This window comes from Gnatocerus cornutus, chromosome 6, assembly GCF_029298725.1.
Source record: "Gnatocerus cornutus isolate USDA-ARS CGAHR chromosome 6, icGnaCorn1.1, whole genome shotgun sequence".
Taxonomy (NCBI): Eukaryota; Metazoa; Arthropoda; class Insecta; order Coleoptera; family Tenebrionidae; genus Gnatocerus; species Gnatocerus cornutus.
The window spans coordinates 7,335,397-7,355,109 of NC_142238.1; the positions used below are offsets into that span (position 1 = coordinate 7,335,397).

Below are 19,713 nucleotides of genomic sequence, written 5' to 3' on the forward strand. Positions count from 1 at the left end.
CGACCTAAGTAACAATGCCGCTTTTTATTAGAAAATTTTTGTTGAATAATTGCTATTTATTTAATCCATATCTAGTTATTTCCCTGCACTTGATGAAAGTAATTCGTGTTTATGTAACGTAAGTAAGAATAAAAATACAAAGCACCAGGCCGGGACACTTTCTCCATGACAAGGGCATCGAATTCGCGATACATGCCCACCCACCATACTTATAAAGCCGCGAACGAAGTGGACAAGGGTGCAGTGCAGTTTGTAATTGTGTTGGAATACCATGGACAGAATAGTAGTGAGTATTCGTTATTTAATTGTGGCTTTAAACTGAGAGCGCGAGTAACTTTTCCGGCAAAGAAAATGTATATCATTTGATTTGCATGCATTCATTATTATTTGAACTCGTAATTAAATCAATTGCGGTTTATTGATAGTTTCTGAATAAAGCATCTGTAATTTCAATGAATATTCTTAGAATAAGTTGCACTGTGCTGTATGGGAAAAAAGAATTTGTTTGGTGTAATCATCAAACTCAAAAAAAAAAAAAAACAAACTAATCGCAATCAGTAAGTTACGTCGTCTATTTCACACAGACGGAAAATTGTTGTTAGTTTCCTATGTGTCTGTCTGAGTATTATTTGATGCGCTTTAACTTGTCTTGCAATAAAGAGTCAGTCAAATTAATCAACTATAACAATTTAATATCGTCTATTTCGCGCATCAATCATTTCAATTTTTAGAGCTGAAAATAAAGAAAGCTACTTGAGGGTAATTACACAGTTGTTGCACAAACGAACATCATTATAAGAAGGGCAATATGAGGAATTAACATTGCATGGTTTAACAATTGTTTTCAGCGGTGCAGAAGGCACTTTCTTTCTTGAGATCTAAATTAGCAAGTTGATAATAATTGTTGCAAATATGTACTTAGAAATGCACGCTTGTGTTAACTTAATACCTTTTCATTAAAATATCTTTTCATTTTTATATGATTACCAATTATTAATTTCATATTTGTATTCAAACTTTGTCACCTGCCTACATCGAATAATTTTGATGAATAATAAATAAAATATTAATAAACCGATCCAACAACATAAATCCAATTAAAATATAAAACAGCTTTTTAGCTTTTAACTAAAACGCACTCTTTCACTTTCCATATGTAAATCAGATTAATTCACTTTCGTCCTTTCAGCTTATCGGACTTTTGGCTTTATTCTCGCCCTCCCTCTCGCAAAATTACGGCGGAGGCGGAGAAGGCCAATACCAAGGTCAATATCAACAGGACCAGTACAATTACAGAACACCGCCACCACCACAAATTCTCTCCCATAAGCAGGCTCTTAACCATGATGGTAACTTCAAATACTTATTTACCTCCGAAAATGGACTTGCACAAGGTGAAAGCATCGCTCCTGATGGTACTAGAAACGGAGGCTACTCCTATGTTGATCCAACCGGTAGAAAGATCTCTGTGAAATACACAGCGGGCAAGGAAGGCTTCAGGATTCTTGAAGCCGATCATCTGCCCAAAGCCCCACAACCTTTAGCTCCAGTTCCTGGAGCCGGTTTACAAGTTCAAGCATCTCCTCGAGCGTATGGCGGACAACAAGATGATGGACAATATAGACCTGAATTATATCAAAGTAGACCTCAAGCACCACAACCCTACGTCCATTCTGCAGCGCTTGCACCTAGGTCGTATCAGCCCGCTCAAGCTCCTATTGCTAATACAATTGGAAATGGAAGAGATAATCTTGAATATCATGACGAACCTGGAAAACCTCACAGTTTTGGAAATGGTTATGTGTTTGAATTTGCAGGGTAGATTGAATTAAAGTGAGAAATTGAAGTAAACGCTCACTGTCTTTGTAGTCTTTTGTAAGCTTTAGGTGTTGTTGTTTTGTGTATTGTTTTACGTGTATTTTTTAATATGATTTTGTACATATTTTTATGTGATACAAATTTTTTTCTTGGCAAATCTAAAAAACTCTAGATCTTCTTTGTTCCTGTCTCAATAAAAGAATTTTCCCGTAAAGTTCGATTTTGTTTGTTCAATGGAAATCAAATTTCGTACCTCTTTACTGTAAAATACTTTATCCAATTTTTTCGCTTATTTACTTAATCTATCATTATCAGATTACTACAGGTAAGACCCCTTTATAATACTGTAACATGCGTTACGTCCTTCCTTAAGAATTGCCTGAAATATCAGTTTTCGTTGTTATGGTCCGAACATTTTCGTCTTTCTTCTCTTCTTTAGTATCTAAAATCACGTAAATTAACTATCTTTTCTTTATTTTCTTTAATTACCATCGTTTAATATCGCTCCCCAAAGACAATAGTCGCACTTCCTAAAAACTAATCTCAAACGTAAACAAAGTACCGGTTTTTCATGTCAGGTCAAAGGTTAGCGTACTGTGGTATAGTGAGCCGCTTTTACCATGGCGTACCTGACTTTTAGAGTCGAATATTATCTTATTGCACTCATAATGTGGAGGGTGTAAACAGGCTATTGTGTCCGAAAATTAAAATTTACGACATCTCCAAGTAGGTAGAAAAATGTGGACCCGTGCCTCTTCCAGGTATTAGCGCGGAGGCTCAAGATGATTGTTGATCCCTTCACCGTGTTTTTTTAATGAGGTTGATAAGCTTTTAATTTTTGTTTATTAATTTGAAAAAACCGAGTCATCAAGTTTTTACGATAAGAACGAAAAAATAATGTTGGAACATGTGTATTTGCATAATTATATAAAAAAAATATAAAGAACATCCTAATCCTATCTATCTAATTAAAAATTAAACAAAAATTATGAAATTTATACATATAAAGTTATAAAAAAACTACAAATTAATCATTCCACATCAGAATCATCACTGTCATCATTAGTGTTTATGATGAGTTCTGGAAAGTCATTTCGACCTAGGAAATTGTTTTCCACGTGAACTGTGTGGTCAATACAATTGGACCAAAGAACACCGTCAATTTTTTGAGCCTCTTCGCGGATCAAATTAACGACAGAATTAGTCAAATTTGGCGTTAAATTACCCTTCCTAACTCGGTGTTTGAGTTGGCTCCACACCAACTCAATGGGATTTAGCACACAGTGGTATGGTGGAAGTCGCAAAACCTGGTGTCCACAGTTTTCAGCAAAGTTGTCAATCGCATATGATTTGGACTTATCCACGTCACTTTGTGTAATTAAAGCAACCAAATTCTTTTTTGTCTGCTTTAGACCTTCGGGAATGGGAATGTTCTCTTCCTGGACGAATTTCAATAAGGCATCCTTTTTTGAAGATTTAGTTGGAATTTTTCGGTCTTGTCTAGAGTGGTACGAAGCGTTATCCAGAACAATTACAGAGTTCGGTGTTAATTCTGGAAGAAGCCGATTCTTGAACCAATCCTCGAAAATTTGATTGTTCATATCATCGTGGTAATCTGCGCTGCTGTTCTTTATGTTTTTGGTCGCTAAAACAAATGAATTAGGAATAAATCCATTTTTATTACCTGCTGCCAAGATGATGATCCTCTTTCCTCTATTTGGTGGCGTTTCAAAAAAACATTTCTTGGATCCGTCAACCCAACCTCGTTTTACGACATCGTGACTATCGTACCACGTTTTATCAATGTAGACAATGTTTTTTCCCAAATCCCTAAATTGTCTAATTTTGGATATAAATTCCACTCTCCACGTCACTAAACGAGGTGTGTTCATTATGGAACACCGTTTGTCCAAAATTTTGTATCTAAAACCAATGGCTCTTAATAAGTTACGCATAGTATCCACGCAAAAATTTGCTGGGAACTTAGCTTGAATGAGTCTTTCTCTAACAGCCATTACCGTTGGAACTTGCTTTTCTTTATACATCGTGTAAATGATGGATCGAACAAAATCTAATTCTGGTTCACTGAATTTTTCGTGGACTTTCAGTCGGTGACGCCTATTTGGTCCACAGTTTTCTCCGGTAGAATTGATGATGCGCTGAACTGTCCGATATGGTATTTCCGTTAATTCAGATGTAACCTGGACAGGTGCTTTCTCTCCCCGGTTAATCAAGTTTTTATAGACTTTTCTGACCAAGTCCTTTGCAGAATTGCACAAATATTTTCGCACCTCGCTAGCACCTAAAGAAAAAACAAATTTTGTAGTTATTAATTCCATTTATAAATATTAGGTCCGTAAGAAAAATATCTAAATTTTATTTAAAATAATGAATTGATAATAAATAAAAATAATGGTTTTCTTCACTTACCTTCTTTTAACAAGTTTTGCTCTGGAACGTCCATTGGCTCTACACCAATTACGTCGATAAAATCATCATTTTCATCTTCATTAGATTGATCTAACCAAGGTTGCCACATCATGAAATAGGTCGTAAAGAAAACAAAGTGAGCAAAATTCGTCAAACAGTTCAAAATGATTTTTCGTACTTACCGGTTCTCTTTATACATATTACCACTCCTTTTAGTTTAACGGCATTTTAATATTCCACTTAAAGTCCCCACTTTTTCTAAGAATTAAAGAATTAAGAACAAATAGGCAAACAGACTCCTTACAAAAGATTCTGAAAAATACCTATTTGTGGATTAATTAAACAGCAAAATTGGATTGCGATAGAAAACTAATTTTGCGTATGAGAAAACAATGAGAAGGAAACGAATGTTTATAATTCATTTCACAAATTCAGAAGCATTATGTTAATATTACATTTTGAATTACTTATATGTATTTGTGTTAGGATTTGAAAATTCTTTATAATTATGTAAAATACACGTTCCATCATTAAAATGATGAAATTTTTTCGTTGTAAAATTTTAAAAACTTGATAGCACTCCATTTTTTTAACTTGTTTAAAATTTAAATTAATAAACAAAAATTAAAAGCTTATCAACCTCATTAAAAAAAACACGGTGAAGGGATCAACAATCATCTTGAGCCTCCGCGCTAATACCTGGAAGAGGCACGGGTCCACATTTTTCTACCTACTTGGAGATGTCGTAAATTTTAATTTTCGGACACAATAGCCTGTTTACACCCTCCACATTATGAGTGCAATAAGATAATATTCGACTCTAAAAGTCAGGTACGCCATGGTAAAAGCGGCTCACTATACTTTCGTTGATCAGAGTTGGCGACAATTGCGACAAATGCGCATACGTCTTGACGATTTCCGCCGAATTCAAATTTCGCACTTTTTCATCACGGGTTTACGACACCTGTTTACCGCCGAGTAGAAGATGAGGTCTTGTAAAAGATTTCCGCTCTGAGAGGAGCCATTATTACCGTGAGGCTTTGACGGAGATCATCGTGTTGATTAAGGAAGAGTTCCGTTGTTGAGTTTTCCGAGTTCGCTAATTGCGAAACCTTTTCGCGTGCCGCAGAAGTCCTTCGCAGAGGTAAATATAGGCTAATGATCGTGGCCACGTGCTAATTTCGTTTAACTTAGGGACTTCTAAGTTGGTACTAAAGGCCTAGCTGTACCGTACCGACTACAGAGCGTGACATAGTCAAGGCGATTTTGAATGAATCCATCCTTTCACCCACAACCTCAACTCATCGAAGAGTAAGGGCGACCCTGTTCTAACAGAAGCTCTATCTTTATGCCGGCCCTTCAGGTTGTGAAGTCGTAGGAGAACCAGCTTAAGTCAATTATAGAATATATTCCTTTTTTTTGATAATTTTCGCTAACGTTACTGATTACCATCGTTTAATTTCTTATTACTTTATTATCATCGTTTAACTTCTGCAATTATTTAGTACATTTCTTTATCACTTTATCTGTAAGTTATTCTGTAAGAAAGAAGCGCTTTTTTATAATTTTTTGTTAATTAAGTCATTCATTTTATTAGAACAATTTACTGATTATTTAAGTTTTCTCGCCATAAACGTTAAGTCAGGGAAGGTTGAGGTATTTGGTTTTTTTCTCAGTAGAGGAGTGCGTCCCTTAACACTTGTCCTGTTTGCTACCTGCCGCCCAATCTTGTCAAGGACCCCTCCAAACGGCCTCCGACACACGAGCTGCCGTCGTTACAACACAACACGTTTTTAATGCTTTTAGCCTGGTTTTCAACGTAACTTTTAAAAAATTAAAATTTTTAAAGAATCTGCCCGGTTTTTCGAAGCCACCCTTTTTTTATAAAAGTCAAAATTTTAAGAAATATATTCAATTTTATCAAACATGAATACGGTTTCGGCCAAGAAAAGTTACCAATTAAAAACACTTAAAATTCGTCTTTTTACCCTGTTTTTTCTGTTGGGCCATTCCAGAATACTTTGTTTTTTAAGCACTTTACCCCTATTTAAACAGCCTTCTTAATTAAAAGTTAAAATTTGCCTTTTTTGCTCATTTTTTCTAAGGGGCTACTTTAACACACATATGAATATGGTTATTCATTAAATATACAAAAAATAATATACATATGTATATCAAAAATACAACAATAATGATATAATTACCATAATAAATTATATAAACAAAAATGCAAGAATACCAAAAATATACAATAACAATTAATTTAATTCACCCTTTATCTATATGTATGCATATCTAGGTATTTCTGAATGCAAACAGTGCTATCCTGGGCTGTAAATATTAATAATTTGTTTGTTGGCATTGGATATAATATCCATAAAATTTACAAGATCTTGAGATCTTGTTTTAGCATTGTGACAACCGGATTTACGTTAAATTCAGAATGGGCACTTTCGCACTGTCGTTTGTAGAAAGACATTACAAATTCAACAAACAAATCTTCTGTTGCGCAAATATTTCCTTAATAATCTAGAGTTTTTTTTCTGCCATGGCTGAATATTTTTCGCGATTCGTTTTTAAATGGCCAAATTCAGTAAAATGTTTAGACTCAAATTCGTAGATAAAACTACGAATATTTAAGGCATTTATATGCCTCTTCGCCTCTCAATTTGTGAGGCTCTAAAAGTAATTAATAAATTAATTCACAAAAACAAAATCACTTTTGACTTACTTGTTCGACTTGTAACATATCCAAAGCGTGTTTAAGTTTCAGCATTTGAATTTCATCAATAATTGTTAACACTTCAAGCTTATGCTTGTGCTCCAGTACTATACTATGATTCTATACAATGATTTCTCTATTTCCTTCCGCTAAGGACGCTACAATCTCGACGTTACTATTCTCCTGGTGGGACAGAATAATTTTTAATTATAATAAATTAGGTAATAATGTAAAACTTTACCATTTTTTGTGTTGGTCCTTGAATCGAACAACGACGTACCGAGGTTTTCGTGATGTCGATAAGTTTATACGGTTTACGTTTATTATAAAGTCTATTTATTAATGAAATCCACATAACTGAAATTTGTAACACAAAATTTGTTATTGTTAAAAGTGAGACTTTGAATTTTCGGCCAACGTGACACTATTATTCTCGCTACTTTTCAAGTGGTTGATTAATTTTGTCATTATTTCACTAAATTCTTACAACACAGGTCTGCTGTTTAGAATTTTGCCTGGACGGATGAGTCGTTTGGCTAAGCAATTTAGGATATCGTAAATCATGGAAAATTCTAATAAGCCAAAGTGCAACAAGATGTATAACAAGTTGCATAGATATGTTTTTGTTTTTTTTAATTAATTTTATGAGAAAACCAACTATTATAACCGAAAAAGGGCTTTATCCCGCAATACACTTTTTAATGATCTATGCTTTGAGCTATATTTCAAACGAATTGGTTGAAAACAGGCGAAGAAAAACGAAAAGTTAATTTTCACGTTTTTTCGCTATAAAGCAAAAAATAAAACATTTTCTAAAAAAGCGGCTTCATACCCCAATAAACTGTTCCATTTCTTCTAACGGTTTTCTGGCGCACAGTCCTCATTACCGCAAAGATTATGAGGGTTCTCAAAAGTGCCAGCAACCCCATTGTAAATCATTTTCAGGTACCCGAAAGTGGTCAAGAAAGAATTTGGGACAGGGCTAGGTTTAGAATTAAAGTAAACACAATTACATGCTTGACCTTTTTTATTAATTAGAATGAAATCAATCGCTGTCACTTTCAGTGAGATTTTCATCGCCGTCGCTTTCTTCCAAATCAATTACAAATTTGGGAAAATTAGGCGACAAATAACTGTCCTCAACTTGTTGAACATGGTTTAAGGGTCTACGCTACGCTATACCCGGTATATGGCTTACGATTTTTCGTTTTTAAAGCGCATTTTGGACTTTGAAAAATCGCTCGACCTCTGTATGTATGCGTCTCAGGTAGAGCTATGGAGGTGACATCTTCGAATTTTGAAAAAATGAAAAATTTGACTTTAATTAATTAAAAACTGAAATTCCCATTTTTCGTTTTTAAGGAATATAAAGCAACCTACGAAGTTAAAAAAATACCAACATGTGGAGAATTAAAACCTCTATGGAGGTGACATTTTTGTTTTTGTCATTATGCTATAATTTTGAAGTTATTAATAAAAAAACAAATCAAAAATAGGCAACCAACAGTACAACTGACGCAAATTATCTTATGCAAATCTCATGATTTACGACCGCTCACTAGGGGGTCACTGACGTTCCGCCCAATTGTAATAAACTGCTGTCGGGTAAAAGTAGGTAAAGACCCAAACGCGTCGCTCTCGGCAACAAACATCGAAGGTACTTGTAGCAAGTGTATTGAGAAATAATATCTTTAAACTGTCATATAATTCACTGTTTTCCACATCACCCTTGGGGTACAGAGAGACGGCGCGTTTTTTTTAAGTGCTCTCCCCAATAGGCCTACTGCACTCTTTTGACTCTAACTATAAAACTACTTTATTTTAGAAATGACAATCCGGACATTTGAACGAACATAATTTATAAGTCTTTCTTTAAAATTGTTTTTTAAAAATTTATATACAAAAGTATGATCACTATTAAAATTCAATGCTGCCGCATAACATCTCCCTTGGTAAGACCCGGCAAGAGAAAAGTTAATTCGTTTCCCACCTACAAATTTATTAACGACAGAATTGAAACATTCCACTATGTTATTAGCCACGTCGTAAAGTAAACTAACTGACAAATTCGCGACTCTATTTAATGCAGGTAAAAATATATCGTAGAGAGAACTATTTTTAAAATTATTATACTCAATCAAATTTGTGGTATTTCCAACTTTATTACAAAAATAAGTTGCACATTTACTGTGATCACCAAATATATGAGCAGGTCCATTATGAATGTCTCGTTTTAAATTTTCGATTTTTTTTGAGAATGGCAAATTTTCATTTTTTCTGTATCTAATCGCACTTACTACAGCTGTTCTAAATTTAAGTATATTTGTTCGCAAAAATTTTCTAACTTGAAGGTCTGTTCTGGGAATTTTTGAAATTTTGCGCAATTTTGTTAAAACATGATTTCTACACTCAATTTTTTGAATAAAATATGTTGGTCCATATGGTCCATATGCTTGAATTTTCTTATACACACTACTGTCTCCATCACCGATAATAAATTTAAATCTTAAATTATGCATCTGAACAGACTTTTTAAAAGCCTCTAAAATAACACCTGCCTCCATTGATGTGGATGATTTTTTCCAATTTGCAAAACATTTATGGCGGGGCACTGATTTCTTATCAGTCTTGAATCGTTTACAAAACTTGCATAATTTATTTTTAACAGCCACATATAAAATGTTTTTGGTTCTCGCACCTATTACACATCCAACTCCCGATAAAGCATTATAATTAGACTTATAAGAACGCTTGGACCATGCTCCATCAACAATTACAGTAATAAAAGGTACCCCTAAAAGGTAGTTTTTTGCATAATAACATTAAACGACAATTTTGCTTTTCCTGTGTGGTTCTGACTTAAAAAATATTAACCAATATAGAAACTATGATAATTTAAAATGTTAAAATTGTTAAAAATGAATTAGGGAACTATTTTTATTGATTATCGGGATGTATTATTATGAAGAGTTAATTTTTAAATCACAGAAAACAACAACGTAAAAAAGGCCCAAAAACTCATGTGTCAGGTAAAAGGTTTGGTTAAAAAAAATTAAATGCGTTTTTCTCAAATAAAAATAATAAAATAATAAGTAATTTTAAACTTTCCCCGGCGACCAGTGAGGAAAAATTTCGGACTACATTTACGAAAATTACATTTTTCAATTAAAAAACATTTTGTCATTACGTACTATGGAAACTGGAAATTTGCGGATTTTATACATACATTTTCCATTAATTGAAAAAAAAAAAAATTACGCCCGTAAAATTTTTACCTACTAGAACCAGAAATTTCACGGGCTCAAAACGCAGAGAAACTCAAATCCTGATATTTAAACTCATCTTTGGTCCAACACGAATTTATTGTTCCAACCGCTGGGTTTCTTAGGAAATGTGCAGGTCAAGCGACCGTTTCCATAAAGTTTATGATCCCCTCATTACCAAATCCTCGGTAATCCCTTTTGGCAGCTGTCAATCAAAGGTGTTGTTAAAGTTGCATACTTTTCAAACAGAAATTTTCGGGCAGGCTCGTAGACCCTTAAGGCTATGTCCTACCTCGGCCGAAGTGCATAGGAAATAGCGCAAAACGCCATTACTTTTTACGGCCGCAAATTAAGAGTTGGAGTTTTGATTTTTTTTGTACGTGTAGACAATATCGAAATGTACACGGGAAACTCTGTGATTTTCAAAAATTCTTTATAGATTTATTTAAAAAAAATAAAAACTGAAAAAACGCCATGTCGTTTTACGGGCACAGTTTTAGGAATTTTAGCTTGAACTACGACTTGATAGATAGAGAATTGTATTCTACACCCGGGAAACTCCTTGATTTTTTTCAATTATGAATAGTTATTTTAGAAAAAAATAAAATGTAATGTAAAAATGGTCCCCAATTTTCTAAAAGTCGGCAACCAACACTTCAAAATACAAATGATTTACAACCCCTCACAGCAGGGGTCTCTAATCCTAATGACGGTTTGAGGACTACGGCTCGACCGAGTCGGGATTGATCATTGGAACCCCAACCAGATACCTACCCAACCAGATACCTACTCACTACCGAGAGCTGAAGATCATGAATCCCATAACATTTTAATTTCATTCTTATCAAGATTATTATTACTAAATTTTCTTGCCAGGCTAAAGCTCGCCCAATTACCAACGAACGAAAATTCTAATTATCAAATAAAATACACTCAATTAAAAAAATAATAAATTTGCAACTCTATTCACTGACTGCATAAACGTTTTGTACAAAATGGAGTTTTGAAATGATAAAATTTGAATTTCATTTAATTGGCCACTTTTCTTACAAAAGTACTCCGCACAATTTTCGTGATTGCCAAAAATGTGTTGTGGGCCATTCAAAATATCTTTCTTCAAATTAGCTATCTTCTCTTGTAGTGGACAATCTTCATTTTTTCTAAATTTAATTGCGCAAACCACAGAGGTTCGAAACTTCAAAAAATTTCGTAAATTTGTGACCGTCCGCGGTGTTTTGGCAATTTCCCTAATCTTATTGCAATAATTACGCAAAATATGATTCCGACATTCAATTTTTTCTATAAAATATGCCGGACCATACAGCTTCCGTATTCTATTTTTTTTTTAAAACACTGCTGTCGCTATCGCCAATTATTCTTTTACATATATCTTAAATTGTGCTGCTTTAACGACTTTTCAAACCCTTCTAAAATTATGGCAGCTTCCATTATTCGACTTCTTACCCTTCTTATAAAGATAAACAAAGCTCCCCTCTTTTTTTTTTTAAATTACCTAGTTAACTCCTTCGGATTGGCACATTTCTAAGAAGTAAAATTCTGGTTTGCTAATGTTATTTGCAATCAGTGTTTACAAATATTTAATACTTTTAAAATAAAAATTTCTGAAAGAAAATATTTTATCTTTCGTATAATTGAGATGCACTCTTGTTTTGAGACGTCAAATTTTGAGTTATCTATTGGATCTCAAAATCTATCCTTTGGATTTCAAAAATATGTACCTAAATAGTAATTCAGTAATCGCTATGCTTTTTCCAAATGTTAGCTTTGATCTTTATTGATTTATCAACTATAAATTCCAACTCAAATACAGGTGTCCCTGAACTCGCGCCCCTGAGAGAAAGGGCTTATGGAGGCAACAATTCTGAACCAAAATTTTGAAACCATAATTTTTTAACTCAAAAAATAACCGAGATAAGACAAAAAATCTGTAGCCAATCCCGAAGCTGAACAGAATTTGAATCATCCATTGGTCAGTTAAACATTAGACTCTCGTTGCCTAGGAAATTGGGATGGCCATTTACTCCACTTCTCGAATAAGCTTTCGGGATTGGTTGCTAACTTTTTATCAGTTCTCGAATACTATTAAACTTAGTCAATTTTTGTTTTGAAATTTACCATCTGTATTGTTGTCGGCACCCTCCCTTGCTCTCTGGGGCGCGAGTTCTGGGACACTCTGTATAAGATACATTTCAATTTTCGAGATGCAAAAATAGTAAGGTAGTAAGGCTAAGTATTTTTTTTGATCCAAGATTTTTATTGTTTGTTAGTTTGTTGCAAATTAATCTCATATTTTCCAAAGCGATGAAAATAAAAAATAAGTAAATAAATTAATAAATAAATAAATAAATAAATAAATAAATAAATAAATAACAACACATATATGTACTTACAAGTGGCACACTAATCTTGAAAGGAGGTAATTGGGTGGTCCCCCAGAATACAAAAAAAAATGTTGAAAAAATTGCAGATTCTCTATTTTTGCAGGAGGACCAAAAGAAAATTAGGAAAATGGCAACATTGCTGCACTGTTCCTCCAATAATTTAAATTTCTAGTATTCAAAGCCATAGTAACCTCGGTGTTGTATTGTTGGCGTTAGTCGGTCAGGTCGGACGAGTAATATAACTATGGTTTCATGTGAACGATGTCACACTGATAGAGATTGTTGATTACAAAATTTTATAAACAGTTTTCTGCCATTTCTAACAAGATTTTTTCGATTTTTTTTTGCACCATGCCTTTGCGTAAAATGTCCTTTGAGTAAAAATTTTTTCTGAACCTAAAATTACTGCCCAGAAATCGTTAATTTTGGCATTAAACTTTTCCTCTTTAATCCATAAAAAAGACATGATTTTTTTTAACATTTTTCTGGTGATCTATGGCATTGTTCGATGATACAGTATCACAGTGGTGCGCGACTTTCCGGACACCTGTATGTATCGAGAGATCAAATAAAAACTCACCCTCAGTTGGGTTTGTTTCTTTTGATTCTGTCATGTGAAGTGTCACATTTTAAAGACAATTTAATATTATACTTGGAATTCTTGTAGAAGGATGGATTAGCTTTCTTGCTTTTAGGACTCTACCTGAAAACTGGTAATGACTATGGTTTCTTCGCAAACCTCACTCTAATTTCTCTACCTATCAAAGCACATTTACACATATTTGAAAACTAATTTTGTTTTCGAAAATAGTTTACATGAAATATTTTATTTTATTTGGAAGTGCTGAAAACACACATGCGCCAGATTTTTAAATTTGTTGCAATGGATTTTATTAATAACAGCGTAAACATTCAAGCAAAAGAAATAACAAGATGGGAAAACATCTTTATTTTATTCATTTCAATTTATTATCATTAATGATAATTTTCCAATACATTCAATTTTCGAGGGACATCGTATTTAGAAATAAGAAAAATCTATGAAACAAACTCCGAACCAAGGCAAACTTATCTGCCTGGTTTATTGCTGTACTGCCGTAGAAAATATGCTAATTTTACAGACGATTTTCACCCTTATGGATGATTGGCATGTGTCAAATGGTTTGTATGTTGGGTTGCATATTTTTCAAAACACGAATTTTAGTTGAGGGGTAGAACAGCCTTAAGGGGATATCTAACAAACTGTAACGGTAAATTCTGCTTCAAAATTCTGCGTAAAGGAAAAATTATATGAAACATTTTAAACATCCAAACGTTAAATGTAGCATCTCCCTTCAACCCTCATTATTTGTAGACGGCACTCTTTTAGTGAGTTACCCATGGTCAGTCTGCTTACTACGGTAATAAAACCATAAATAAAAACTACTTCTTAAAACCCCAGCCCGAGTGGTTTAGATTATTATTGCCATCATCTTGTGGTCAGGACAATAGCTAATAGTTTTGACTGCACTGATGGCCAAATTATTATTGCCCATGGCCAGTAAATCTTAAATACTTTGATAGTAGAGTCCGATATTTTACAAATTACACCCGTGAAACTTAATAATTACAATATCTCATTATTATTATTTAATGTTTATCTTCATAAATAAATTAAATTTTTCCCGAAAAGGTGGGATTTGTGTAATTGCAAAAATTGAAGAATTAGTGGATGCAGTGGGATCTTCGAATTTTGTCCAAGATTTTTGTGAATGTAACAAAAAATAGTGAACATAATTATAAATAATTAAATTATATATAATAATTATATTCTGTTGCTTTAGTGATTGATCTATCTTTTAAAACCTTTAAAATTACGAAAATTTTTTCAGTCTTTTCACCACCCCAAAGTCATAATTTTGACAACAAGACGTTATATTACTGTCTGGTTGTTCTCAAAATACGTATGTGTGAATTTTGAAAAGTTTACGCATGTGGAATGCTAAAAATTATTTCGCTTTCAGCCAAGTTTTCGTATTTAATTAATCAAAAAGTCATTAAATATTCACTTTACAAAAATTGTATATAGCATTTAACATAGTGCACGGTGAAAAGATTCATATGCAAAAAACAGAAAGCAATTTACTCAAATAGTTTTCGAGTAATCGTGTTTGGAAAAATACATTGAATTTGCCTTCTATTCAAATTTGTTCGAGATCCCCTTGAAAAATAAAGATAAAGACAAATATTTATCACCTAAAACTATTCTAAAACAATTTAAAATCCTAATTCATCAGATATAAAGTTCAAAATTTTGAAATGATTATCCTCAAAGCTACGTACAGTTTGAATAAAAGAGAAAAATCTTGTTTCAGGCAAATTTAAGATTTTGTGTGTTTATGGAAAAGCTTCAGTTGTAAACTATCCCTTCGGCTACAAAATTGATTTATGGTACCCGCATTTCTACCTACCAGACCTCTCTGGTACAGAGAAAAGAGATGTTACTGCTAAACAAGGATAACATGTTTCGAATATGAAATTTTCCAAACACGATTTCTCAAAAACTATTAACTTTAAAAAAAATCTGTTTAGTCGACATTATGTAAAATTAGTCTACGCATGTGGAATGCTAAAAATTATTTTGCTTTCAGCCAAGTTTACGTATTTAATTAATCAAAAAGTCATTAAAGAATCATTTTACAAAAATTATATATAGCATTCAACATAGTGCACGTTGAACAGATTCATATGCAAAAAACAGAAAGCAATTTACTCAAATAGTTTTCGAGTAATCGTGTTTGGAAAAATACATTGAATTTGCCCTATACTGAAATTTGTTTGATATCCCCTTAAATTTGAAAATTTGTTCATCTTCCGAATCGATCTCTTTAGAGAGCTCCAAATTAATTTGATGGGGTTCAGAACACAGTCATAAGGAGGCAGTCGAACCACTATGTGGCTCTGTTTCTTTGCCCATTCGTCATTTTTAAAAATTTTTGGAACATCCAAATCTTTAATTTACTACTCGGTAAGAATCAAAAGTGTAAATGTAGGTATAAATCAATCATATAGGTACCTATTAAATTATCATATCACCCGTAAAATGAATCACAAAACAAATTAATCTGAAAATCAAAAATAAATTTGTTGCATATTATGACTGCAACAGAATTGAACAGAATTTGTTAATGCAATATTTTTATGCATCCGGTCCTGTTAAAACTTTTTTGGACAGTCGAAACCGCAATTTATGAGAGGTATTGTGTGGGTTATTAGCGTTTCTAAGGGTGGTACTGCCATAAAAACGTTAGAAGAATTGGAACAGTATATACAATACAATAGGTGATTCTAAACAATTCAAAACTTCGAGCCAGTCTTTAAATGTAAAAAAAAACTTTTAAAACAAAATTCAGTTTTACATTGTACTGGCCGCTACTCCGTTCTAGCTTTTTTAAATGGTGAACTTTCTTGGTTGAAATCGTATTCATTTTTGTTCTGAAGTAGCCCAACAGAAAGACAGGGTTAAAAAACGAATTTTAAGTGTTTTTAAATAGTAAGTTTTCTTGGCAGAAACCATACTTACGCTTGATAAAACAGGATATTGTAGTGTCCCACTTCAAATTCAAATTTCAAACTTTTCGCGCCACAACGACCGCAGGGATTTTTGCGTTAAGAAGTTGGTGGACTTGGTAGTTTACCGCCGCCACAGCGGAGGAGGCGGGCGACGCCGGAGGCAATCATTCTTGGTACGACTTCGGAACTACGAAGGTGCCGTGTAATCGAGTGCGTTTCGCCAAATTTTTCCAAGTGTTAATTTTAATTCCTATTTTGTTTTAATTTTGCATTTTGTGTTTTGTTAATTTGTAGTTTGTCAAAATCTTGTAAATAATTTTCTTTTTTTTTTAAACCCATTGACTTTGACGGGAGTGTAGTGACTCTTAGGGCTTCTTGTCGAGGCGCTTGTGTGTTGTCACCTTTTGGTATGTAATAATTTTTGTCATTTGTTGTTTTAATAAGGAAGTCACTCCGGATTCATGTAAAGTAGCTATTTGCTGTACAATTCTAAAGTAACGCGTTTTTACCGATGGCGTAAGCGTCTGGATTCAATCAGTGTTCGCCCACCGTCCGATAAGACACGTGCAGAAGCAGTTTAGATTCGTGGAAACCCGATACTTTTGGGAACTTGAATTTTATTCGATTCAGTTCAAGGAATTTATACTGTTGAGTTCGAAGGATTAAAAATAGAATAGGATTTTAAAGAAATTGTGAAATACATCAAATTAACTGGGAATGTCTTTTTGAACCACTCTGTGTCATTCGTGAGCAAAAACGAGTACATTTTTCCTAAAATCCACGACTTTCTCTTCCATTGTATTTTATTGAAACTGAAACCGAAAATTTATATGTTTATGTATTTTATGTATGTCCCTTGTTTTCGTAGCTGCTCTGTACTTGTCCGAACCCAATGCTCCTTTCCAGATTTTCTTCGTCACAAAAGACTCAACATAACAAACAGCCTCTCGCGTTAATATTAGTAGATTTTTCAGAGTGTGATCAGTTCAAAATTAAACTTTGATTTTTGACTTTCGAAAACCCTCCAGTGCTGGAAGCTTGTTACGTGGGACTCGCGGGGTAGTCAGGGTTCACCTAACTAGCGAGTCTTCCGCGGGTGAGATGTTGGTTACTCTTAATCTGGCCATAATTTGTTAGTACTCTCGATAAGACACCGCCTGTACTATGCTTGCGGAATAGGAAAGATTGTCTTCGGGTCTTCCGAAAACATAATCTCGTCCTGTTTCTGTGTGTCGCCTTTGAAAATAATTATCTTTTATTAATGTTTATTGATAAATTGTTTGTATATGTTTACTTGGTAAATTGTGTGTTGTTTTTCATTGTTATTTTGTTTTAAATAATGTTTGTAGTTTGATCACACTCACAACAGGGCGTATGGGAGATTTTTGTAGTTCTTTTGATGTAATTCACTTTCCGTTAATTTGTTTATTGCATTTTTGTACCGAAATGTTTCTTTGTAAAGTGATTTTCCTTTGACATTAAAAATTATTAAGTATTTTGTAACGTGATCAAATCGTCTGTTCAAATGCTTGTATTTCTTGAAATGTTAAGAAAGAACAATTAGCTGTAAAATTTAAATCAAAACCATTCAAACTTTTAAAGTCTGAATAAAACAAGTTAAACCACATTTGGTCTGGTGTATTTTATTTCTTTGTGTTGGTACGCTCTTCCCAAAAGACTGCTTTGTATCCAATGAACATCCGCCTTCACAACACAACGTAGGTCCTAACCGTTTCAGACGATCACGATTTTCGGCCATTTTATTTATTTTAAAGTTCGCGGTTCTCGAGTTTGGCGGTTCATTTGAATTTTGGCGGAATTGGGTTACAGATCATTACAATATATTTCTTAAAATTTTGACTTTAAAAAAAAATGACTTTGAAAAACCGGGCAAATTCTTTAAAAAATTTAACTTTGAAATCTTGAAAACTAGACTAAGGCCCGAATTCATAGTCCTTGCTTAAGCAATTGCTTGATCAAGTCGATCTTATTTGCGTGCTTAAGGCGATGTTATTGATTCATAGTCGCCAAACAAGTAATTCTTATTTGAAAAAACTTAATGAAGTAAATCTTATTTGGAGAGAAACTTATTATGCACATACGATTTCATAGTCACAACTTGAGCATATGTTTCTAACTTATTTGATAGATAAGTCGAACTTGGCCAAGTCCACCCATAGGTCGACTTAAGAATTTCTTATTCTTTTCTTAAACAGGATGTATCAAAAATGGCGCATCAACAGTGTACGACCTGATTATGCAGACAATTCTGAATATCAGATAAAAAATTAAAAATTCCTTTCCCTTTTATTTTTTGATCTATTGTTCTTCGAAATTAACTTAAAACTTTTCAGTAGATTGCATTTGTAGTGATGAATCGTCCACATTATCGCAAGTTGTATTATATTTCTAAATGCGGATCACAAATTTTACAGGCACTTACGATTTTAAAATTTCCTGTAAATTTACAACCGCTGCATTAAGAAATGCAAGTTATTCTTTTAGTTATAATGTCTTATAACATGCATGAATCCTTAAGTTTTTAGATCTCTTAATAACTCTCGATAATTCGAACTAAATACTTGACCCCTTGTATAATTCGAACAAACTCTGAATTTATTACTCGTTAAAACAATTTTTTCTTGGAAATGAGAAGAATTGATTGATAATAATTCAAACAGAGACTTTTACTTTACAAATCTTTATAAGTAAATCGAATTTTTCCAAATGGTTACAAAAAATTCTTGTTGTATTTTGCCACGATTATTTGGCAAATCATTTAATTATTGTTTTATGTTTATATTTAAAAAAAATTTTTTCTTAATCCAATTTTTTTTATAAAACTAATTTCAAAAGAAAGAAAACTCGCTAAATTAAAGTACTCAGTGATAATTAGAATTATCGACATTCAACTGTAATTGTTGCAGGCAAAAATGTGTACTAAAGTAGTCAAAAGATTATATTTAAGTATGCATTGTATATATTAGCATTTATCATTTTATTAAAGTCAGAAATCTCAAAAAACAGTATTTTACAAAATGCATGCCTACGTTTTTCGCAAATATCATAATGATTACATTTTCATGTTCTCTGGTTCAAGGATAAGTCTATTATCTAAAATTTTGAAAAATGGCATTTCTTTTTTTGGGTAGTACTAAAGAAAATGAATATTAATGGAATTGGATAAGACCAAATAAGCTTCGATTTCAATATGACAAAGCGATTTCCCTTCAGGAATCACTGCACAATTCTCCGGTAAAATTTTATAGACCAGTCTGTTTATATTTGACAAATTATTTCACGTCGATATACAAAACGTCTTCTTATTTTGCTATTTATTCAAGAAAAACTTATTTTAAACAAGAAATAAGAAACAAGCATTTCTTAATCAAGTCGTACTTATATTGCAACTATGGAACAGTACTCCGAATAAGACAGACTTATTCAATAAGTTCGACTTCATTAAGTTTGACTCAAGCAATGACTTGAGAACTGACTATGAATTCGGGCCTAAAAGCATTAATAA

The 19,713-nt window shown here is 33.0% G+C and overlaps 1 protein-coding gene across 1 annotated transcript; it reads left to right on the forward strand.

The window, feature by feature from the left end:
• Positions 1 to 204: 204 nt before the first annotated feature.
• LOC148172541 (endocuticle structural glycoprotein SgAbd-8-like) lies at positions 205 to 2,032 on the forward strand. The gene is made up of 2 exons (XM_088039624.1): positions 205 to 286; positions 1,190 to 2,032. Exons 1-2 carry the CDS (start codon positions 272 to 274, stop codon positions 1,820 to 1,822), a joined length of 648 nt encoding a protein of 215 aa, XP_087895750.1. The 5' UTR covers positions 205 to 271; the 3' UTR covers positions 1,823 to 2,032.
• Positions 2,033 to 19,713: the final 17,681 nt, after the last annotated feature.